Source organism: Haliotis rubra, unplaced genomic scaffold, assembly GCF_003918875.1.
Source record: "Haliotis rubra isolate DU_JTF1 unplaced genomic scaffold, ASM391887v1 Scf1549, whole genome shotgun sequence".
Classification (NCBI taxonomy): Eukaryota; Metazoa; Mollusca; class Gastropoda; order Lepetellida; family Haliotidae; genus Haliotis; species Haliotis rubra.
In genome coordinates, this window is record NW_025765502.1 from 117177 (window position 1) to 144149 (window position 26973).

The 26973-nt window shown below is 39.6% G+C and overlaps 1 protein-coding gene across 1 annotated transcript in view; it reads right to left on the reverse strand.

Annotated features, from left to right (window-relative positions):
• Window positions 1-17712, reverse strand: part of LOC124270782 (ras-specific guanine nucleotide-releasing factor 2-like) — a 126978-nt gene extending 109266 nt beyond the window's left edge. The window contains exons 1-2 of the mRNA XM_046705826.1: window positions 17631-17712; window positions 14636-14670 (exon numbers count right to left, since the gene is read on the reverse strand). Coding sequence (XP_046561782.1) covers window positions 14636-14670; window positions 17631-17712 — 117 coding nt within the window. The remainder of the gene's footprint in view (window positions 1-14635; window positions 14671-17630) is intronic.
• Between the last annotated feature and the right edge of the window lie 9261 nt (window positions 17713-26973).

Genomic DNA, 26973 nt, shown 5'->3' on the forward strand with positions numbered 1-26973 from the left:
ACACAGCACAATTCCAGCTTATGAAGGCGGTCTGTTATAAATCATATCTTGACCTCACAATCAAGTGATTGACATCATGAGCATCAGTTTATGTCAGGTAACTTAAACAGTCAAGCACATTTTAACAGCTAATAACAGTTGTAATGTTCACCAGAAGTTGAATAACTTCTCTTCAGTACCATTTGACAAGTGCAAATATATAGTTAAAGATGATTCAATGCAGAGATAGGATTTTCAAAAGCTTTTGTAGACAAATGAATCTTAAGTGTTTTTGCATAAGGTAGCACAGCTGTATTAACACTTTCATAAACCAAAACTTTGGTATTAACAGAATATTTCCATGTGAATTCTACAAGAATAAGTAATCTGACATCTTAATGTATCAGATCATTCATAAACTCTATGTCCTGTCTCTACTAACTGTTAGGAAATATTGATTTATTGTATATTGGTATTTTGTCAATATTCCAGATTGTCTGAGCTTTAAATTCACATTCAGATAGATATTTTGCATTTGAAAACAAAATTTGGCCGTGTCAAAAGACATCTTTCCAGTAAGTATTATTGTAACTGCTGGAATATGTGCTTGTATAACACAGTTTGGGTGTTCAACCCATATCAGATTCTGTCTTGTCACCTTTTGCAAAAATCTGACCCCATTGATAATTACCTAAAGTTAGTCTACGTATCATTCTCATGTTTGCTAAGCTATTATGCAATTCACATTTGATATTCTAACTCCAACATGTTCTGGATTTAACAGCAACATATTTCTTTTTACTTTATCTGGTTTCCCATTCCATAAATCTAAAGGAATTTCTCTGAATTTCTCAAGTTGATCTCTGAATGGATTTGGAAGAGCACCCATAAAATAGTGATTAAGTTTTGAGAGGAATGACTTGAAAATGTTATGTCTCCCATAAGGAGTAAGAGATTGTACGGACCAAATGTTCATTTGTTTTGCAATACATGCAAATGTTCACTGATAGTCATCTATTATGCAGTATAGCTCGAAATCAAAGTTAATACTCAAAAGAGTAAACTCTCCTCGCGACCAGTCAAGGTTAGATTCTTTACAACGTTCAGACCTAAATCTCTTATCTGAACCAATCCAGATAAGTTTTGTTTTGTCAACATTTTCCTTTAAACCCGTAAAGCATGCAACAGTTGAAAAGTGTTTCAAACTACATGAGGTCATTTTTGGATGCATCTAACGTAAGAGGTGTATCAGAAGTCAACTAAGAAAGAAGCAGGATGAAAATATTGTGTACTTTATTGTTTTTTAAAGTTGGATAATTATTCAGTTAAGTATGGTAGCAGCTCTTTCAGCTCACATGAGCACAAATCCCAATGTAAAGCAGTTATGCAAGTTAGCATGAGGTCTCTTTGTCTTTGTCATGGGGCCAAGGCTTGGTGAGTGATTATTTCTATTGTTTCTGTAGCATGTGACCTGATCTAAAGTGTAATATACAGTTTTTATCTCAAGTCACTGCTGCATTTTCAACATGATTATCTTAGCACTGCACTTACTGGGTAAGTTAATTTTGTATTATATATGCTCAGTATTTATATTTGTCATAAGGAGGTTGGGATCTGATATTTAGTCTTATTAAGAAGGTGTTGAACATTTTAGTTGCATGTCTGTAATACAGAACAACTGGCAATATAGCATCCACATGATCTGGAATGTTGGAAATATATTGTATATTTAACATCATTATACACTGGTATGTATTATCATCAGCAAAAATACCAGTAACCAGTGATATATAAATATTTGAATAGTGTGTTTAGTAGTAATTTATATTGGTTATGACAATAAGCAGTGTATTACTGCAGCATGTCATGGCACTAAGTCTTGTATGAGTTAGTAAATTATCATGTACATGCTTCTGTAAATAGTATTGGTAAACGTGTGCTGATGTAAAAACATATATTAAGTTTATGTTACTGTGTGTATGTATGCATGCATGCATGTACATATGTGAGTATAAGAAAATGTGTGTGCATGCGAGCGTATCATATACATTGTATTTACTTGAGCCATTTCATAATTAGGAATCAAACAGACATTACCGGTAGCTTCACCGTGGAGTACCTGCAGGAATATTATAACTGCATATGCACATGTTATGTTTTGGGCGTTTAACACAACCAACTGTATACTGAAGATTGGTTCTTGTTACATCCCTGATGAATAAGCATTCTGCTACAGTGTCTTAACATCATTTACACAGTCTCTTATGCCTTAACAACTAAAATGCTGAATGTAATAGTGTAATGCTGTGTTTAAGTACAGATACTGTCTACCAGCAATTAAACCTAACTATACTACACTAGCCACATAAAGAAACTGTGCATTATCAAAATATTATCCCAGTTGATAAGTACGATAACAATGTCAAAGGTACATATAAACTTTAATGGAAGGATCATGAGACCATAACAAGTCGGGAGAATTTCAATTGAAAAGTCAATCACAATGACGTAACGAATCCACAAGACACAGGCATGTGCATAACGTTCTCCCATGCGTCTATAGGTACGTTGACGTCCATCACTATGGGATATGTTAAACCTGGACTCATCTGTAAAAACAACATTTCTCCACCAAAACAAGGGTCTGCGGACATGATTTCGGCACCACATTCGGCGAGCTTGTCGATGACGTTGTGTCGGGATATGGCGTATGGCGGGACGTCGTGGTCTGATCCCGTGATGACGTAAACGTTGTCGAACTGTATTGGGGTGGATACGGCGAAGTCCTGGGATGGTTGGGGCAGTCATCACTGCAGTCTGAAACCTGGGTCACCTTTATCCATCTGTCCTATCTTGGCGTTGTTACACGTGGACGTCCAGAATGTGGCCGATCAATGACGTCATTTGTGTTCTGGTAGCGTCTCACCAGTGCAGAAATGGTGTTCCGGTGGCAGTGGAAATGTGCAGCCACTTGTCGTTGAGACATTCCCCCACGGACCATCCCAATGGCCTCATGACGTTGTGCAGACGTGAGCCTTGGCATGCTATGGGTTTCAATAGCCATTTAATTTTTTTAACTATCGCAAGGGCAGGGGTTGAGCATTCCAAAGTGACAGTATTGTGTGGCATTCATTTGCTCTGTTTCTCTTTCCCGGAATGCACGTGCAACAATGTATTGCACGTCTCAAGGACGGACCCACTGACGTCACGGAACGTGGCACGTGCATGCATGTTGGATACATGTCACTAATCTCTGAGTTTAAATCCTTATGTGTCTACACAGGTTTGATAAATTTAGATTTTAAATTTTTGTATGCACAGTTTCTTTATGTGCCTAGTATATGTTTTTGGAATCATATTCACTGGGATCATCATATCCTCTATCTGAATGATAGTAAATTCCATATAATGCCATTATAATGTTTGGCAATATTGTCTTTAACAGTTTACAATAGTTGTAAACCCTCCCTTACACGAGATATTTAAGAGGGATGTCAGATGTCAATTTCTCATATACATTTTGGATTTGATTTCCTTGAGAATAAAAGTGATCAATTGTTTCTGGGTGATTGACATCTTACCTTTGAAGTATCAATGACTTCAGACCTAAGTAAAAATGAATTTTTGTATGCACAGTTTCTTTATGTGCCTAGTATATGTTTTTGGAATCATATTCACTGGGATCATCATATCCTCTATCTGAATGATAGTAAATTCCATATAATGCCATTATAATGTTTGGCAATATTGTCTTTAACAGTTTACAATAGTTGTAAACCCTCCCTTACACGAGATATTTAAGAGGGATGTCAGATGTCAATTTCTCATATACATTTTGGATTTGATTTCCTTGAGAATAAAAGTGATCAATTGTTTCTGGGTGATTGACATCTTACCTTTGAAGTATCAATGACTTCAGACCTAAGTAAAAATGAACAAAGATCTTTCCAGAAGAATTTAAAATTTCTGTAGTAAATCCATCAGGACCAACCCATTTTTTTCATTTTTCATTGATTTTAATGCTGATGAAAGTTCAGGGAGTATTAATTCTACTTTAACACTACCTGTTACAGTCCGTTTTAGTCAGGGATACACATGCCTGATGAAAAATGAAGTTGAATGCTGACGGGAAACAGTTGAAGATTAAAGTGTACGATTTTTTCCGTGCTGAAGCCGAAAGGGGCAAACCATCTTATGCCATTAATAAATTCCGTAAGCAGGCAGCAAAAGCTTTAGGAGTATCAGCAAGGGTACTGACAAATGTTCTGGAACACAAACATTGTGAGGGTGATGCGAAGCAGGTATGGGTCGTGTCAAAATCACACAAATTAAAACATTTGGACAACTTTCAAAAGAACCTTGTAAAAGGCAGTCTATCAACAAGCTCTATTCTGAAAACAAATACATGTCGCTGAAAATTTTAAAAAAGCATTTGAAGCAAGAACACAACCTCAGAGTATCAAAGTACACACTCTGGCGACTCTCACACTCTTTCGGGTATCGTTATAAGAAAATTTTGGGGAGAATAGGTCAGTACTCTGTGAACGCCCTGATATCGTTCGCTTGAGAAATAATTTTCTCAGGGTTTTAAAGAAGAAGCGCGAGGAAGGGTTTGAGCCAGTGTACTTGGACGAGACCTGGGTCAATGCCTCGCACACTGCTAGCAGTCAGTGGGTATCCAATGGGGGTGATAAGGGGTCACGTAGACAGCTGCCTCTAGGGAAAGGAGAGAGACTAATCATTCTCCATGCTGGTTGCTCCAGCAAAGGTTTTCTACCTGGCTGCTACTTGGTATTCAGGGCAAAGTCCACAGATAACAGAGACTACCATTCCGAGATGAATGGTGCGGTTTTCCTCGATTGGGTTAAAAACAAGTTGGTACCAGCTCTACCAGAGAAGTCTTTTATCGTAATGGACAATGCCCCATACCACAGCGTGCAGGACCCCGACAGTAAAGCCCCGACATCGAAGGTGTTATGATATCATGGCTCGACAAATTTCAGATCGCACTGCCTTCAAAGGCAACGAAACCTCAGCTATATGAGATCATAAAGACCCACAAAGGTGAACCTTTCTACAAAGTTGACAGTTACATAAAAAGTAAGGGTCACGATATTCTGCGACTTCCACCCTATCACTGTGACCTTAACCCCATTGAAATGATATGGGGTATGGTCAAAGGAGATGTTGCCAGATCAAACACAACTTTTTGATTACGTGACAGAGGTTTTGGTTAAGGAATCCCTTAACAAAATCACGACTGAAACTTGGCAAAACTGTGTCAACAAGGTAGCTAACGTCATTGAACAAGGTTACTGGTCTCGGAATGGCTTACAACAGGCAACTGTGGCACCACTTGTCATCCCTTTAAGTCGTGACTATGACACTACGACAGACGAGGAACCCATAGGTCTCCCGGAATAGATTTTGAGATGTCCCCGCCATGACTGGCTGTTCCGTTTCTGCGGTTTCACCCCGCCGCGACAGATAACAACTTTTGCGTTTTCAATGATGATAGTTTCTTAAACAATTTTTTTGGTGGAGTCCGGAAAATTTTCAAATATAAGAAAGCTGTTGGGTATTATTAAATGATAAACGTGTACTATTTATATTTATGTGGCAATTTTGTACAATGATAAAATTTGCAATTCATCGGTCCGTTTCCGACTCAAACGGACTGTAGGTACAAGAATATGTTTAAAGTTATCGTGGAGATCAAAGTCAGATGCTTGATTGGCATTTTAGAGTGAATGGGTTTAGTTTTAGGCCGTTTTTAGCAATATTCCAGCAATAATGGGCTTCTCATATTGTACCCATGTGGGGAATCGAACCGGGCCTTTGGCGTCAGAAGCGAACACTTTAACCACTAGACCACCGCCCGGGCATTTTAGAAGATGCTATTTGATGAACATAAAGAGTTTACTGGATTTCATCTTCTTTTTATTCTTTGATACGGTTTGGGGCCTGTTCCTGCCCCATCATCAGGTAAAACTAATGAACAGTAACTGTGATGTTATAAGCATGGCGACATCATGGGCACAGTTAACAGTTACTGTTCATAAGTTTTCAGCAATATTTCAGCTATACTATCCAGTGATCAACAGCTTGAGCATCGATCTACGCAACTGGGATGCAATGACATGTTAGTCACCTCTTTGGGTTACTGAAGACCAGTTCAGATCTTCATTGGTTCACTGTATGGCTTTGTGTGAACAAACAAGAAATTATGACTTTTGTTGATGTCAAATTTGCAATTAAACTTCACTAGACAAGATTATTTACCTTTTCAGTTCTAACTGCGTTTTGCTGGGCATTGTATCATATGCAAGGTTTAAGATTACTGCATACATTTGTGTCAGAAACAGCCGGAAATAGCAATCATCTGTGCACGTTTCCCCGGACTCTACTACCGGTGATTTGGTAAAAACTTACCCAATAATATATGGGAAATGAATTCTGATGCATTGGGCGGACAAAATATTATTTTACCTAGAAAAATATATTCTAGTATTGTGTCATTTTAGGGACTGTTCATAATTTATGGCTAGGGGGTGATGATGATTTTAAGGGGGGTCACCCATTGTATTCTGGGGAGCTGGGGGGTGTCAGCAATTTTGTACACACGCACTTTGAGGGGGATCAGCAGTTTTGTACATAGAAATATGTTTAAAATTATGCTTAAAAATTAATGGATCATTGATTTTTTACATGACATGCAAGGGGGGTCACTTATTTTGTACATACATTTTAGGGGGGGTCATTCACATTGTACATGCTTCTCCATAAAAATCATCACCACCCCCCGTAGCCATAAATGATGAACGGTCCCTTAATTGCTGGTTTTGCTGTATGAATGTAAAATATTCATAATCATAACTGGGGAAATGCAGTAGCACTTGGTGTATAAACTTGACTTTCATCAAAAATAATTGCACATACATACAAACTTTCTGTCAACTACACTTCGTTTGAAGGCATGAGTGGATGCAATATGATATGTTTAGTTGTTGTGTTTAGGGTAAATGGCAGTTTTAAGCATCAGAGGGACACTTGATTTCACAGCAATTAAAATAAACATTACAGAATGGCCTTTTGAGCAAGATTTATGAACTAGATTTCGAACATAAGTCCAGATTTGTAAATAACATGTTTGGTTTTATTACCAGATTGTGTAACAACAGGACTTACTTGTGTAATTCACCACAAATTGTTGACACTCTATTTCCGAACACCGATCATGATGAGAAGATAAATGAAGGTTGGTCATATACGGTTACTAATCAAAAAGTAGGGTATCATCCAAAACAGGATTTTCTGTTATGTGAAAAATGGGTTTTTAACTAATTTCAGTGTGTCAGATTTATAGCAGTTACCATCAACTGAATCCTGATGAGTATTACCGGTATTTGTAGAAGTATGGGGAGTTCCACCAGGCCACACTGAAATATTTCATTCATGCCATTTCAAAAATTGCTCTGCCATTGCGTCTGCCAGACAAGTTGCAGGCAGGCACAACTGAGCTTGACATTAGACTTGACTTTGCATGTTCATATGCATATATCAAGGGCTGCGTGTAAATCAATTTCGTCAACCTAAACAAGCAGAGCACACAAAAATCGGTGAATGCCCATCAGATGCTGTTATTTGGAAATATCCCAGTTGGTTTTAGTCTGATTCTAATAAATTATCAAAGCAGTGCGAGCATTTTCATATTTCTTATGTGTGGAGTGAGTGAGTGAGTTAAGATTTACAGTCACATCAGCAATATTGCAGCCATATCGTGACTAAAAACAAGTAATAATTTCATAATAAATAAAGGTAAATCATAAAACCGTCAACGAAGAACTAGTTTATCACAGATTTCAATTTAAAACTTGTAATGAACTCTAAAACGTTTTAACTATATATGACAATATATTATAAAAACAGGCTATAGATTGCCTACAACTGAAGGTAGATCACCATACTAGGGACCATGGGGACTTACAGTACATTAGCTTCCTGGATGGACACAAGCTGGATTTACGTCATCCCTTCAGCTGTCAGCAAGTTTAGACAATTTAGCCAGAAATTAAAATAACACATATTCTACATCCCCTCACCCCACCCCCCCGCCCATGAGGATACAGCCATTCACGATCTCAGATGCTCAATTAAACTACCAATTTTAAAATATTTATCTATTTACAAATCAGATATCAAAATTTATGTAACAAGTCTATTTCGTTTAAACATTCAATGATTAAATGATAGTTTAAAAGATCCCTTACTGTTTTGACATTGAAATATTTATCCCTTGTGATGGAAAAATCAATACAGTCAAGCACGGCATGCTTGACCGTGAATCTTTCATCACAAGGGAAGCAAAACGGAGGATCTTCATGTGTATATCATGATGACCTCCTCAAACCTGGACTGACAAACCAAGAAGGTGTATCTGATGTGTGGATGGTGTGTCGGCAGATTGATTTAGATTCCACTGTTACTTAACACCAAAACTGGAATCAAGGTATATATAGCACAAAACCCCATCAGTGACAATATATACCTTGATGTACCCTATGAACAACTTCAAACCCATTTTGTCATTCCTGTTTCAGGAACCAAAATACATTTTGTTTTTAAAACTAATTTTTAGACAAACCTCTACAGTCTATAAAATAGAAATTATTAAAATAATGACAGGTGGTACACATAGAGTGGGTGAGTGAGTATATTTTTATGCCGCTTTTAGCAATATCCCAGCAATGTCACAGCAGAGGACACCAGAAATCGGCTTTACGCATGGTGCCCACGTGGGGAATCGAATCTGGGTCTTAGGCGTGACGAGCAAACGTTTTAACCACCAAGCCCCGGTACATATAGAGAGTAAGGTCCGTAGTACTAAATCATTTAGTAAATGTATGGTAGGAAGATACAGAAAACTAGCTTCTGGTTCAGTGTACCCTTGATAAGTGGTTGATCAGTTTCAAAGTGTAAACAGTTCTGCAAGTTTGATTTCATACTGTACATGTGCCACACCCTGTAATACGGACCAGCGATAAGATGTTTGCTGTTGGACATTACAGCTTGATATGTACAGAGTAACGGCTCGGTACGGCTGAATAACATTGGTTGCGTCACAGTGACAGGTACATTTTATTACATTGATACGCTATATTGTAAATATCTTGTTAATCATAGATGGCCAGTATTTAAATGAAGTATCTGAAAATGAGAATGTGTTCAAAGGAATTGTTTTAAATGTGAATGTACGAACTTATGACCCTTTGATTTCAAACAGTGTTGATGCTTTCGATTTCATTTGTTTATTAAAATCAAAATTTGTCGTAAAGAGAAATTCAACTTATATATTTATTTTCAAGAAGCATTACCATAACATGATTGTTAATGTCATTGACCGTAATATGTCAGGAAAGGCTGATATGACATACTAGTAATATTCACAACATTTTATGAATTTGATGCTACGGTCACTAATGGTAAAGCCATGTGCGTAAATATGGTTTGTTACGGTGTCTGTTACCGGTTGCTAATGGCCACCGCAATAGTGAAATCAATATATTAACATTTATTGCAGTTTGTAAAACTTCATTTGAGAGCTGATTTAACTTCAAACTAGTTTGATGTTCGTCATATAGTGCATTCAACTGTCACAATAACAGTACATATACAACAAATAAATTCAAACCGGTTCCATTTGACTTGCATTCTCTCGTGACTTTCACCCAAGCCAGTCGCTTTATGCTGGAATCTGGTATTCCTGTAAAGGTTTGTAAGCATATTGTGAAAATCAAGTATACAAAACTGTGGATCTTTACCTTCAGGTAGGCACTCGGGTTTTGAATATCAAAACCTTGGAATATATGAATCACCAACTTGTACATCATTTCAGTAGAGAGGATTCCCATTCTGCATATCGGGTAACATACATGACATGAGCCTAAATAATGTTCAGAGTGGTCTTTTGGAACTTGGACACAATGCTTGAGGTGCCTTAGTTTTTCTTGCTTTTGTGGTTGGTTCAATTTTGTTATTAACCACATCAAACAGCTTTTGACTCAACACAGTCTTCAAAGATGGGTCTTTCCTAAGACGTTTTCCATCAATTTTTGTAAACAAAGCTGCACTTCTTTCTTCTTTAATTTCTGGGACTAGCATTGGGGGGGGACTGAATATCTCCTCCCACAAAGGCTTGTAGTTCTCATTCAAATACTTCCAAAGTGACAAAATATCAGATTGATCTACCCGGTACTCTTCTTCCTTCCTGTGTGCTGTCTTGGCTTCGGGAAGAATCAGAGACCACTGCCCTGAAAGATTCACTTTCCTGATCCTCTTTGGACAATCTGGCGTCACAAGGTCCTCAGGTCCATCGTCACCTGATGCCATAAAATAGGATTCAGTTTTTCTACGGTTACATAGTTCTGCTCCTGCTTCAAGTCCCTCAAAGTTTTGTCATCAAGCATACTCAAGACATTGTTTGAGAGAATGCCAATGATCATATTTACACCATCTCGTTCACTGAAATCATCATCCTCTTTATCATGTATGCTATTCCCAGTGTCAGGAACTTTCTTCAGCAATGAGACCTGTGAAGGTCCAGTTAGAATTGATCTTCAGTAACCCATGCTTGGGTCGTAAGAGGCGACTAAAAGGGATCAGGTGGTCAGGCCAGCTGACTGGGTTGACGCATGTCATCGTATCCCATGTGCGTAGATCGATGTTCATGCTGTTGATCCCTGGACTGTCTGGTCCAGACTCGATTATTTACAGACCGCCGCAACATAGCTGGAATATTGCTGAGTGCGGCGTAAAACTAAACTCATTCACTCACTCTTCTGCAATAAATCGAATGCATCCTTTGCCAGTACAAAAGGTTTCTTTGAACTCCATGTACAGTGATGCAGCGGTTTTGCACTTCTAGATTTACTTTCTGTTGAAGTTCTTGGTAATTTGATACCAGAAGGACATTTCGCATGTTTATTACTTTTAGAATTGTTGGTTTCTTTGTACTTTTGGATTCTTCATAAACATCCTTCTGGAATTGCAATAGGGTCAATGGCCTACCATCACAACTTCTAACCACGAGTCTGCTCCACTGGCCATCAAAACAGCAAAATGGTGTATGAATATTTTGCTTTTCCCACTCTTTTAAGACAAACCGTATCAACAAAATCAATGCTAGCAAACTGTATCAACGAAAATAATTTGCCACTAGCAAACGTGTCTCCAAGTGTAGCAAACTGTAGCATCTCAAATTAGAAATTCATCTGTAACTTCACTATTTAATTGAAATTATCCACATCCAATTACCCACACACATACATATCCCAATGCATATACCTCAATGTCAAGCTTCCACTGTAAATTGTACATCCCCATTATGTAATATCATATTCAACTGTATTTAGGGTAAAGGCGACCATAAGTGGCGCACTTGTGCCAAATCCCGTTGTCTTTTGGACAATAAAATATGTTTCAACTGAACTATATCCCAATACTTGTCACCTGGTATCACATTGGTTTGTGAAAGATATGTTGTTTTGACAATTAAAACCAGACATTATTTCCATTTGATGGAAAAACATACCAAATAACATCGATTTATCGCTGGTGCTTATTACAGGCGGAAGTGTTACCCATGTGTCCTGTATCATGTGAATCTATATGCAATGTAACCTTCACTCACAGGCAACATACGATGTGTTCAGTATAACAGAAGAGTTTTCACATAAAACAGAATTCAGTTGTACTCACGTGTCCATAGATACGCACGCGCAAAACTATTCGTCAGTCGAACGTTTTGTTCAGTGTTTCTGGTAACAACCCACATGTTTTGCGTGGCGTGTGCAGAATTACTAATGCACGTTGACTTCGTGCACTGCAGATACATACAGGTTTCTGGAAGTTAAGGGCCAAGTTTGCTGTTTGGTCGGCATGGGATCCATATGAACTCTACATTTTGGCCTAAGGCGTGCATGCTGCTTTTCAGTACATTTTTAAAATAATTTTTAGTTTTGTAGTGTTTTGTTTTTGATTGCTTGGAGCCCACTAAGTGAATCTGTTAGAATTAAAATTCCATTGTGTTGTTTGACAAGCGGTTCTTGCAGTGCTGTTTCAATGCCAATTAGTTTTTGTGATGAATATTGATTGGAGCCTATGTAACTTAGTTTGCCCCGTGGCTTGTGATGTGTGGGTGCGTTTTGCACCCGTGTAAAAGGACCTAGCTGTTATAGTCCGTTTGGCTCAAAAGCGGACCGATGAATTGCAATCTAACTCTAAAACTACTAAACATATACTGCTCATTGAAACACTGATCATAATCAAAACATCAGACCAGGTCTGCGATTCTTTTCGCAGAATTTATGTACTAAAAATAAAAAGGTTGTTTAACAAACTATCATTAACATTTTGACAAAGTTCACTATTTGTTACGAGGGAGGACTGCAAAGAGAGGAACAGCCAGGTGTACGCGGAGCACGTGTACAAGTGCCGGCCAAGTTGAATCATTTACAATACCTGTGCTGTGCTGTATCATCCTTTCTCGCACACTTGGCTGTTCCTCTCTTTGCATGTCAGAACAATTTACAAATAATATCCAGTCCTGGTTGGGGAAGAAATAGTCTGGCTAGGCCAGAATCTAGCCCTTTTGATATAAGAACAAGGGTGGGAAAGATTAAGCTTAGGGGAAGAAATTTGTCCTAGGCCAAAGTTTCCCCAGGGAAGGTTTGGTCAGGGGGAAAGTTTGGCCTGTTACACCGGGTTAACCTTACACAGAGTGTGATACATTTCCTCTTGGCATTAATCTTACTTTTTAAGATGCAACATTACTGCCACACTGCAAGTTTATCCTGACATAAAATGTGCTACATGACTGCTGAGCACAGGGGTTAACTTTACACTGAGTGTGATACATTTCCTCTTGGAACACTGTAAGTTCTATTTTTTATCAATACACTGTATTATAATACTTATATCAAAGGGTTCTACATTGCCTTCAGGCTCAAAGGTTAACCTTATACTGGAGGTGCTATGTTAGTGCACCAAGGTTTCTTTGACATTGAATGTGCTGTATTACTGCCATGCACGAAATTTAATCTTACATTAAATTTGCAACATTACTGCTAGACGCTGGGTTAAACTTACATTAGGTGCTACACATAAGGCGCATCCTTACTGATAGCCAGCGATGTAAACCTAACACAAGGTGCTACATTACTGCCAGGTACAAAAGGTTAACGTTGTTCTGAATGTTCTACATTAGTTGACCAAAGTTACCGTCACATTAAAGATGATATATATCTGCCAGGCACTACAGTAATCCCTTACATTGAAGCGCCTGTTGGTGGAAATGTTATCTATAGGGCATATTTGCTGCCATCAAACTCCGTTGGGTTACCGTACAGTACAGATGCTACCTTCCACCCCGGTACCGACGGGCACTGTACATTGTAGGTGCGACACCTACTTCCAGTATCGATGAAAACAGTTAAGTAAAGGAAGTAACCGAAAGAAACAATTTCTTTAAGTCAAACTGACAGGCATTATTAATCATCTGAACACTTTATCATCTGCAAGGAATTAAATTACATGTTTGATCTTAAAACCCATTCCATGAAGTAACGAGCAAGTTTCATCCCACAAGGAACCCGTTCCTCAATGCCAGCTGAAGTTTGTACGGTTTACTGATATATTTCAAACAGCTCGCTTTGTATTGACCATACACGCTATATGCGAATAAAATCACGAATAGTGGCAATTGTGTTCAGCGAATAAAATCACGAATAGTGGCAATTGTGTTCAGCGAATAAAATCACGAATAGTGGCAATTGTGTTCAGGTCCGTAGGTTACATTTTTGATAATCAAACCAGAAAGTTCAAAGACGAGTATAAATACGGTAGACGCATGTCTATTTCTATATCTTTTGGGCGTATAAGTACTGGTACGTACGTGTGTGTGTGTGTGTGTGTGTGTGTGTGTGTGTGTACACATACATACGTACCAGTACTTTACACCCAAAAGATATAGAAATAGAACATGCGGTTATATATATATATATATATATATATATCTGTATAATACCCATATGTGGGTGCATGTCAATATGTTTCGAAATCTCGGTTCATGTATGTTTGTTTAACACCGGCGCTGGTGCATATATTCGTATAAATCGGCCAGATTCGTCGCATTTGAATTTGCTCCAGGCCTGTTTTATTATGCGTGCGTGCATATGCTGTATTGCTGGATATGTTGATATACCTAGATCTAGTACGTAGGTGCATGCTGTATGTATATACCTCTGTTGGTGCATATTTATATCAATACTTATGCGTAACATGTATGTCAAGGCACATGATTAAATTTACATGGAAAAATGGTATATGTTGCCACAGACAAAAGTTCTCTTTGGAATGTTTATGAGATAACTGGTTCTTTAAAACACATTTAAAACAACATTATATACACCACAGTCATATCTTTCTGAGAGCTAAACTTAAGTCTCTTTTACTGTCCGTAACAATATAGGTCAAGTCACATATACGTGTTTCAAGTAGCATGCATCCTCTGTTTGGGCACATTTTTAGCAACGACGTGTGCTTATTCTGGTCCTTGTTAAATGTGCCACGCAATGACCTTATGGACATAGAGACCTACCTGCTTTTCTGTGTCTTTCCCTTTGTGTACAACCACTGGTGTGATGAGGCGCTCACAGTAACTTCCTCAGGAGCGCAACACCTGACGGACGCACAACACTGTCATTCTCAAAGTAAAACAATACATTCTGATACAAAGACAAAATGCCGTTGCTGCCATTTACCAGTGTCAGAACTCTTCTTGAATAGGAAACCATTCATACTGTTTTCATGGCGAGCTTTACTGGCCAGGTACCAGTAACTGGCCCCTCGTTAAAAACAGATTCCTTTCTGCATTTGTAACCAGCAAAGATGTGAAAAGAAAATCCTGCCAGCAAAAGCGTATAAAGCAGTGAGGTTGCGTTCAACAATAAAATTTATAGCCAATTGAAGCTCTTTCAGACGATAATCAGCTACAATTATCGCCGAATCTTCGAACAATAAGGAATCACAATCCTAAGGTTGCATGTCATGGACAATATTTATCATAAAAAAGTACAATGAATGTTGTTCACTTCCGTGTAAAATACAGGGTGTAATAACGCTCACACCAGAGTAACGTCATCCCCTCCAAATAATCATCCATCCCATACAAAGCCAACACTCTACGCCGAATGTGCGCCTCCGCCAGGTCGATATTGCAGCAAGTTGGATGTTCCTTCTCGGATCACATGAGCGTCAATACCTGATTGCTGCGGCGATGTGACACGACACCAATAACATGTTTCCCAGTTGGTTTGTTATTCTCATCTCGCAAGATAGTCGAAAATCTATCAACTGGTTGGAATGCCAGTCATATGGGGGCCTGCTGCCCATGCATTGACCAAACAATATCTACCGAGAACAGAAGACATTTGTACAAACTAGGATAATATATACATGTACATGGTCAGGTTCTTCATATGGTACTTATAACATGTACGAGCATCTGCCACCTACAACTCTGTCATGGGTGTAACTGAGGGCATATATTCGATATATGCGGCTTTAGTGTTTGTTGCGTTCAGACAGATAACTGCGCGCCCTTTTATTGGCAGCATATAAAATCGATATATGACATTACAGTACGAGAGACATCTGCTAACACCCTCCCTCCCTCGGACTAATATGTGCGGTGGCTGCCAGCGAGGGCTGACGGGCTTCTGATTCCAGTCGCACACAAGTGCTAACATGAATGGTGACCAAACGCGAGAGAGCGAGCCGGATTAGCTGTCGAAATACGTGAACTATGAGTGATATTTGCCAAGTAACAGGACAGTGAAGTAGTTTTCATCACTAGCAGAACACAGCTCACTGAGCTAATAGCCCAATACCCCAAAGACAAACTGCGGTTCAAACTGACACGGGCATACACAGGACCACCGGAATATTTCACCGATGCCAACGGCGACAACAAAGACAAAAACTACAACCCGGTCAATTCTCAAATATTACCAACTTTCATAAACACTGATAACTGTGTCGATATGGTCCTCTTAAACAATGAGTTTTTTAGACATGGGAAGAAGCCCATGATGATACAGAGATTCTGACAGATTATGTGCACGTCAGGATGTCAGCAGATCTGTCTCCTCGACGTTTCCAAGCAGTAATCCATTGTACATATTCTGTGTATACTTACCAGCGTCAACAAGACCTAATGAGGCATTTTCTCATCTCTTGATATGTTGGATGAATTGCACGAAGCATATTCAATATTCGGTGAGGTGATTATTGTCGGTGATATGAACGCTTAAATTGCGGGCCCTCGTTGCGTGTTCAAAACAGATGTTCGGTCACGTCGCATGCATCAGACTCTGATGAAGTCAGGTTTAACTGCAGTGAATGTTCTATCATCATGTTATGGTCCTAACTGGACTTTTTCAGTCACACGAAAATGGTCCAGCGACCATGATCGACCATATTCTTGTACCAAAAACACTACTCAGTGATGTTCAGTGGTGCTTTGTGCTAGATGATCACAGTTACAACGGCTCCTGATCACCATCCTGTTATTGCATCGGTTAGTTTACACACTTATACGGAAGCATAGATATCACACAAGTTCAGAAGACTGCTATTGCCTGGGATAAAGCGAGAAACACAGATAAGATAGTTGACAATACATTTGCTGTGTCACAGCGCTCTGGACTCTAACACCTCTCAGTGCTGATGCCAGCCCATCAGAGATTGATCTATATTATAATTTTATTGTGGATGGTTACTGCAGGCTGCAAAGGACACGCTTTCTGCCAGTGAAAGGTATAACAGAAACCTGAAACCATTTTGGAGTAGCATTGTCAATCAGTACTATAACACGATGAATAAGAACAGAATATCATGGCTTAATGCTGGTAGGCCCGGGGTATGCATCACAGTACACATGTTTAGTACAAAGAAGCAAAAGCTGTTTAGGAGGTCACTTCGTGAAGCCTCAGATAAATTTGTCTCCTAATGGTTCAAGGACATTGAAGATATGGCTAATGTTGATCATCGTCGGTTCTGGTATATGGTGGAAAACAGGATGCAGAAGGGATATGAAGCGTCCTTGGCGCCTATAACATATAATGGTGTTACTCACAGCACTCCCGATGCTGTGATGGAAAGCTAGGTAAGGCTCACTTCAGTGCTGTGTATCAAGATACTGAGAAGGAACATTTCAATAGGGCATTTCAAGAGCATGTCAACCAAAAGTATACACCATCAGGAAGAGTTGTCTAACAGAGAGTGGTGAATGTATTTCATTTAGTGCAGTAGACATAGAAGCACTGTGTTCGCAACTCAGAAGGCTGGAGGACATGATGGTTTGGTTTATGAACACTACGACACGGTGGGAAATGTTTGATATTTCATCTGTCATGTCTGTTTGGTGCTATTGGTGAACACAGGAAGTCTTCCGAGAGACTGGTGTGTATCCGTCATGGTCCCTATATTCAAAGGGGTAACAAATCGAGAAAAGATCCGAACTCCCACAGGGGTATATCGCTCAGCCCTGTCATTGGAAAGGTATTTGAAATGGAACTGATACAAACACTTACAACCGCTGAAGTCTACGGCAACATTTCCCAGTAAAGCAGCAGATGACGTATCAAACAGGCTTGTCAGCTCTAGAAGAGTCATTTAATCTGCAAGAGACTATATATCATTACCATGAAAGGGAAACAAGATATACATGTTGCTTTCTTGGATACAATGAAGAGCATTCGATACTGTCTGGCATAACGGTCTCAGATACAAACCGTATGAAGCAGGGGTTCATGGACAGCTGTGGACTATTATTGAAAGGATGTACCCAAGTATGAAATCATATGTACAACTTGGGCAACATAAATCAGAGTGTTTGAGCTTCTACAAAGGAGTTCGCCAAGGCGGAGTCCTTTCAGCTAAGCTGTATTTGTTATATATTGATGGAACTGTTGAAAAACTCTCTGATACCAAGAAAGGTGCAATGTTGTTAGATCTGAATATGTGCTCACCTACTCAAAGCAGATGACATTGCGGTCGTTAGCTCAAATGTGCATGCTCTGAACAGCCTTGTGCAGACGTGTGAGGAGTACAGTAATGACTGGCGATTCACTCTGTCTCCCAGCAAGAGTGAGATCATGACGTTTCCCTATAGTGCGAACACGATGGGCAACCGTCCGGAAATCACACTATACAGTGAACCTGTGCTCCAGACTGATATCATCAGACATGTAGGCATAGTACTCACACAGAGAATGTCATCCATCGAGCATGTGCTGCAGGCTTGTAACACACTGAGAGCAAACACACATGTATTGTTGCGGAAAGGATTCCACTCAAAGTTAATGAACCCGATGACAGCCAGCAAGTTACTTGCAGCATCTGTTGCTACCAAAGGCACTCTATGGATGTGAGCTTTGGACTGGTCTCACCAAACATGAGAGATAACTATGCTCGAACGAGCATACCGTTATGCAGTAAAGAAATACAAAATCTGCGCAGCAAGAACCAGGACAGATATCTGTCTTGGATTCTCCTACTAGGGCTTTGTCCTGTTGAGACTGTGATAGATACTCGAAAGCTGTTATATATAGGGCAGACTCATCAATATGAAGAGACACTATTTGCCTCACCAGGTGTTTCTTATCAGACTTCTGTGCTTCAGACATGAGCTTGAGAAGTCAACGGGTTTTATTCCCGACATTGTGAGAATTCTTCATAAATACGGTTTACATCAGCACCTAGAGGTCTTATGTACAAACGGGACAGTTCATGAATCAGACTACGTGGAAGAAATTGTGAAAAGATATGTAATGAACTTCGAAGTGACGTCATACAGACAGAGATTAGTGGATTCAGGACTACATTAGCTCCACCAGATTCACCCGAACCTGTAAAAATTGCACCAAGCCTGGGTGATTGCGCAGAAGAAGCCGGCCTGCAGAGCAGCAGCCAATTTTATTGGTGCAAACCTGTGCTGTGATTAAGGAGAACCAGGGTGGTAGTGACTTTGTGCCATAGGTGTGGTCTGTTTTACACCAGATATTCTTACCCATATTATCCAGTACTGTGATCACTTGACTGACCTCCGCGATGAACTGTGGTGTGAGATCATAGCTATTGGTAGTGTGGAATTCAGTGTGCATCTCCACAACCTTAATGATTGGGATTTCACACTGCGCATGTTATCCCTGTGTGAATAGTTTTTAACCTGTGCACAGATGACAGAGACATTTTCGCGGCAGTTTGTGTGCAGTATGTGTTTCGCATTGCCAACACATACTACCAGAGATCTGTTGGTGTCACATAGATATGAAGCACTGTTCCACGAACGTTGAGATCTGGTACGGACTGCGCATATGCCCAACGACCATTGGCTTGAAGACGCGACTTAATTGAGTTTGGTTTTACGCCGCTTTTTAGCAATATTCCAGCAATATCACGGCGGGGACACCAGAAATGGGCTTCACTCATTGTACCCATGTGGGGATTCGAACCCGGGTCTTCGGCGTGACGAGCCAACGATTGCTTGAAGAATAATATGTAATTATTGTATTGTATATATACTATGTGAACCTTGTACTCTTCAGAATGGAGGAAATAAATAGATATACTTATAATCTGTCTCCTCTCACAACACAGTGTGAAGCACTCACTAATCTGTCTCCTCGATGTTTCCTCTACAGCACAGTGTGAAAGTACTCACTTATCTGTCTCCTCGATGTTCCTCTACAACACAGTGTGAAGTACTCACTAATCTCATGTATTGTTTACGAATACGTATTTCGATATTGTAGTGTGTTGTAGTGTGATATTGACGGATACACACATCAAACACACACACACGCGCGTGGCCTGTGTGTATGGTGCATGGTTGGAACAAGTTGGCTATTTCTCGTTATGTGACTTTACTGACCTTCATTAGCAATTTTTAACTTGGAATAACTTTACATGAGTTACAACCAACCACGTGTTGCGATATCAACCAATATTAATACACTCTTCAAAGAAACGAAACGCATAGGCGTTTTCAGCAGTTCATGTCAATATATTTTGACACCAACCGTCATTAAGACAAATCCTTTGTTTGAATCCCGTTAATCATGTCATGGTTCATGTGTATTGCGCGCAAACTCATCCCAAAATGTGTTTGCAAACGTTTGTCAGAAAAAATGAAACGATACATGAAAAGTGCATGCAGAAAAAAGTTTTCCACCTAATGCACGTGCAATGTGTTGGAAACATGAGTAGAGACATCGACCATAAAATCAACATAGCGAAGTTTACGACAGCTGCAAGGGGTGGTGTCACTTGAAAGCCCCTTGTGTCAATAACATGTGCAGTGATAGAACTGAATGAATGCTGACAATATCAACAAATACTGAACATCATTGAAAACGCACCACCTGTAAAATTTTGAAAACAGTGGTAATAGGATTGTTTTGAGACTGAAAAATGAACGTTGGAAATGTTGTTAATAACACAAAAAGACAATAAATAACGCTGTACAGTAAAGAACGGATTGCCTGAACACATCATGGAACACATCACATGACAACAACAAAATTCATACACAACATTGAAAAGCACAAATTGCATGCGTAAAACATGCTGATTAGGGGATATAAATGACCGTCGGCAAAAACGTTCTCATTTTTAGCTGTACCTCCGCAAGTAAAGTTTATTTTTTGCAATGCCAAGATTGTCACCAGAGGAACGGAAGAACGGGCGTTAATTATGTTGCAGGTTGGTACATCAAGCAGGATTATTGCCAGACGATTTGGTTGCCATTATTCCACCATCATAAGACTTGCCAACAGGTACCAACAAACAGGAACCACCAGGGATTCCGCCAACGTCCTGGCCAGGCACGTGTTACCACCCTCGCCAGATCGAGACATTGTTCCGGCGCCATATTCGGGATTGTACGTTTGCCAGCTGCCAGAACCGCCAACGCCAAGGCGACGTGGTTTGATCAGTGCTTCCACCGTCCGACGCCGTCTCCGTGCGGCAGGATTACGGTGTCGACGATCTTATGTTGGACCCATCCTCAAATTTGTATATCACACTTTACCGGTGTCCAGTTGACTTTCCAATGTTAATTATGTTGTTTATTTAAAATCAAGAGAAAACGGTCGGTATAGTGGAAAATTATCAGGGCAAGTGACTTTACATGTGCCACTGTACCGGAGTACACCATCATAACTTTAAAAGTTATTTCCACCCCTGAATCCTGACTGATAGACATCGCCGTGAACAGCATCGTTTGACGGTTGTTACGACGTTGGCATGGTGTTGTGTTCTCCGACGAGTCACGTTTTCTTGCGAAATGCCGGACGGGCGTCTATGGGTATGGCGTCAATGGGAGAACGTTACCATCAGGACTGTGTTGTAGCAACAGATCGGTCGGTGGAAACAGCATTATGGTGTGGGGGATTCAGTTATCATCACAAAACCGCTCTCTGGTGGTTTTGTTGTGGCAGAGTGAATGCGGCTTTACTACCGTGACACCATTCTTCAGAACAACGTCGTTCCTTCTTTAACCAACATCAAAATCTGCACCACATTCCAGCAGGACAATGCTCGAGCGCACACTGCACGTGTTGCAACAGAGTTTCTGGCAAACAACAACATTCCTCTATTTCCATGGCCTGCATTGTCACCAGATTTGTCTCCCATTGAACACTTGTGGGATCACATATCGCCAACGCCTCTCACGTCGCCCACCACAGATCAACAACAGCAGGGAACTTGAGAATGCCTTGCAACAAGAGTGGAATGCATTGCTTCAAACCATTATTCAGAGACATATCAGTTCAATGAGGAGACGTTGCACAGCGTCATACACGTTACCTGACTTTCCAATTTGACTCCATCTTTCTTTTCATGGTCGAAGCTGAATTAAAAACTTTACTGTTTTGCTGGATTGGTTCTTGTTTCTTTTCTTTACCAATCATTGGACTACAAAAGTATGTAAAATTTACACCGATTGCTCATTTATGCTCTTGGAAATCCAAACTAATACAGGTGGTGCGTTTTTAATTATGTTCAGTATATATTCGTCTGTGTGTCGATTTTCCTTCATCAATGATCATGTATAATCGACTTGTGTACACTGAAATACGTTTAATACATTTCCTTAGTTTGGGCATTTGCGTTTCTTTTTTCTTTGTTTTTTTTTAAGAGTGTATTACAACGGTCATGCATATCTTCAGCACATAGTGTGATTCCTAGAATTTTTCCTGAAAACAGATTTACTCTTTCAGTGAGTGAGTGAGTTAGTTTTACGCTGCACTCAGCAATATTCCAGCTATATGGCGGCGGTCTGTAAATAATCGAGTCTGGACAAGACAACCCAGTGATCAACAGCATGAGCCTCGATCTTTTCCTCGTTCAACTCAACTCACCTGGAAATAAACATATACTCCATCGTTTCCTTAATCCTTAATTTGGTGAATATTCCAACATATCCTAACGTGTTGGAAGGTTGATTCTGTTAACGCTAGATGTGTTTAAAGTTATTTTATGTTAACGTGTCGAGTTCGTGTAGTTTAGCCAGGTGTGCAACAAACAGTATTCAGTTTTTGTGCACGTGCCGAACTCGTGGAACGGAACCAATGGTGCGGCACACACAAATAAATAGTCCATATGCAATGGCAAGAAGAGTGTGTACTATTGTTTCGGATGTGGACACAAGAACTGTAAAATTAGAAGAATTGAAGACATATCTCCAACTACAAGGATATCCACGCACGTGGGGCAGCATAAAATGCTGTTCATAAAGTAGTACAAGTTCCAAGACAGACACTTATGAAAACAAAAAGTGCACATTCTTCCATTTGTTTGTACCTACAATCCTAATAACTGTACAGTTATGCCTATTATAAAAGCAAATCTTCCAATTTTGTATAAAAGTGATACTATAAAAAAAGGGATATCCAAGACTAAATTTATACGTAGCACTAGGCAGCCTAAAAATCTAAAACAAATCCTTTGTCCATCTAAATATTTACAAAGATACAAACACCGTCACACTCCTCGATGTGGAACTTGTTTAATCATAACTGAAGACTGCAAATGATGCTAAGTCATCACTGCGCCGGAGTGTGAGCCTAACCTTACTGTCACCCATGACTACGTTTTATGTCTCCGCTATTGTCACCATAGGAGTGGAAACAAACCCATTTTGGGGGGAGGATTTGATCAAATTGAGAGGTATACATGATCAATATATCAAATTAAAAGCTAAAGACCTATTAAATAATAATAGACATGATGTGGAAATATTCGCGTGGACACTTACTGGTAAACTGGATTTGGGGCAAAAACACTAAAAATCATAAATTTACCAAATATCTTTTTGATTTTCAAACTATTGACCCTATTCAAAACAAATTCACCATCACATGAAAGGTTATTCTCTGTACAATTGAAAAATAATTAGTGATTCCAATATTTAGACATAACATTTTCATTGTTTGCTTGAAAATTTGGATGAAAAATATAATTTTCGCTGCTACTCTTTGACAATTTTTTCAAGGTATGATTCAGTACAAGAATAAGAACTCTATCTGTTATAATTTCAAAAATACCTTATAAGTACTCATTACTATCATTATTACAAGTTAAGACACATTAATATCTATAAAATAGAACATCTTTAAAGATACTCAATCCTAAGTGTTAATGTGTTCAGAACCAACAATCATTCAAACTCGATTCATTTGCTGTTCTTTTTGTGCTAGAGGTTATTGGTAATAACAACTTGGAAAAGAATAAGTTCAAATATGAATTTCAAACAATTAACTGACCAAGCATTCCATTTCAGCTTTAATTACACATCAGATCAGGTTAGTTACACATCAGATCAGGTTTAGTGACACATCAGATCAAAGTTTGTTGCTTGCTTCAGTTTGAAAGTTCTATTTTACAATCTTCATGTAATACATCAAATAGATTTATGATTATTACATAGGGCATTCTTCATTGTCACTGATTTCTTCACCAACATCTTTCATGGGTTAGTGCAATTCTGTCCACTCCGTCGTCCAGTTCAATAACAAGGCAGATTGTTCTGTCAACAAATGCACCGCATTGAGGAGCATGGGGACTTGCAGCAGGTGCAAACAAGACAGTCAAGATCTTCCGAAGCAGTTTGATGTTCAAACAATGTGGGGAGAGCAATCCATTCACCCTGGTCCAGCCAAAAATCTTCAAGGTTACCAAGCTCTGGTTTACCACAATGAGAACTTGTCCAGATGCTAGTTTGCCACATCACACGCTTAACTGCTGTCGAAAGCTGTCTTGGCATGGGGGAAGTTTGGCAAGCTCAATGTCACTTAGTTGACATAGTTGAAGTCTCATGTCATTCAAAGAATGGCATGATTTAAGCTTCTTCCTGGGGTCATACAAGGCTCATGTTAGTTGCCTCCGCAGACCTCCACTGCTGCATCAAGGTTTCCTGAAGATAAGACGTCATCACTTGAAAACAGATCTTTGTCTTTCATCATAGCCTTGTAGACTTGCTAACATGAAAAATGCTGATGACGCATCGCAGCCAGTGAAGGCATGGATTCCTGGCAAAACAAATGACATTGATGATCCAAGAAGATGGCAGATGTTATGGACAGAAATGAATTAGTGCTTGTCTGTGACTGCAGCAGACACTCCAATGTCGTACCAAATTTCACGGACATGCACCATTTGTGGATGATAGTAGATACACAGTATGAGGACATCTGTATCAGGGGACTTGATGATGATACGTCCTTGGGTATGACTCTCTTCAAACTCACCTTTGCAGTACATGGCGTGTATCAGCTTCTTCTCGAGAACATTCAAGCTCATCAATGCAAGTATCCCTAGTGGGAGTGTTCAACTTGGTCACCGTTCCATCTTCATATCCTCCTGAAAGATATAAACCTGAAGGGTGCTTCTCACTATAAATAAGACATGGCTTCTTTTCCCGGAATAACCGCACTTGAGCTTTTTGTTTGCTCTCAGGTTTTACTTTTTGTGAGTAAGACCTATTTCCCGGTTTTACTTTTTGTAAGTAAGACCTCATCCAGGTTTTTCTTTTTCCTAATTAGGGCTCCTTGCCATTAGGCAGGAGACCTATTGTAATCGTTCGTGTTTTTATTATTATTATTATTATTATTTATTCTTCCGCCGTATTTTGTACCAGAGCTACAGAGAGCACCGCTGGACAGAATGCCTTGACAAAAATCACCCAGATGCCCACCGAGGGATAGATATCGCGCTTTAAAATCTCTAGGCTGTAGGCCCAATAGCAAAGGGCAGATAATTCAAAATTAATTCAAAAAATTTCAATTTCAAATGCAAATATCTCCAAAACTAATGCTCCAATGTGTGCCAAAGTTCTTGAGCAGACGCGCAATCAAAATGCCTACAATTTCGCCTGGACGGCTCAAGTCGCTAAAATGCACCGTTTGGCCGCTATTTTGGATTGAAGTTTTGGGTGATGTTTTTCAGCAAAATGCTGACTACTTTCCTCCCAAAATGTGCTGCACTGAAACTTCAAGAGCTACGGCTTTCAAACTTTGCATACTTTGTGTCTATGCACCTTACTACACAGTAGCATCGTCAAATGTGGCTATGTGTATTTGATGGCCGCCATGTTGGACGCTACTTCTGGGCAAAAGTTGTCTTCAAAAACTTTCACGGGCTTCTTTGCCATTTTGTGCCAAACGAAACTTACCACATACAACACTTTAAACGCTTGTTCTGAAGTTGCCTTTGGTTGTTGAACATTTTCTGTTCTTGGTCCTATGTCAAAAGACCCTGCAACCGCTTCGGCTTTCAAACTTTGAAGAGCGCCATAACATTTACTGATCAAAACATCTGTTCAACATTATCCATGTGGATAAAACGTATGGGAGCTAAAATGGAAAAAACTGTTTGAGACGTGCCCCGAATGAAAGAAAAAGAGTGCCAAACAACCTGACCCTCAACCCCAGGCAGAACACGCGAAACATCACGCAAAAAGTATTCCAACAACGTACCAGTAATCATAAATAATGCTTACATTCAAAAAACCCTAAGTTTGGACAGATTTAATAAAATAGGGACTTCTTTATATCACCGACGGCCCAGGGATACATTGCCGAATGTGTCAAAAGTTTCTTACACATTTACATACAGCAAAATACCCGTGCAAAACATGCGACAGTCTGAAGGAAGGCGCAAGGACGATATCTCCTATAAAGAGACTACCACTGCAAAGCGTGGTCCACGTGCAGATATGGGAGACGAAGTGAATTTCAACGACAAATGTAATTAACAATGACGAGGAGCTGTCAAATCTGAACTGGAACTTCAGCGGGTTGAAACACAAGCTGGACGATACTGAATAAGAAATAATTTGTCTAAGCACGCTATCTTTGGCTTATTGGAGATCTGGAATAGCGCTACACAAAATTAAAATACAGTGCAGTAGCGGCGTTATATCTTCATTGTAATTCAATCTTTTTGTAAGGGGTATGTCTTTAGACAGCTTTTAAAGATTGTCAGTGAATGAGCGTTCTTGGTCATGGTAAAAGTTGTAGCTGTGGTCTAAGGGGGGTAACCCTGGTTTGGCTGAAGGAAACGCTAGTAAAATCGTACACCACCACCAACGCGCCGACTTTGCAATACCCAAAGAGTAATGGGCTTTTGGTACCATTTGTGATTTCTACAGTTTGCATATAGTTCAAAAGTTCATAGGTGACCTGTATCGAATTGTTACGTGTATTTCCAGTATATATACCTGCTCTCGATTCACAAATTCGGTTGCAACAGCCCGAGTGTAACAGTGTGATGGAGACTGATACAAACTACTCAAGTACCTTAATTGCTGTGCAATCACAAGTTCACTTGCGTCAGCGTGAGAGAGTGAGTGAGTGAGTTAAGTTCTACGCC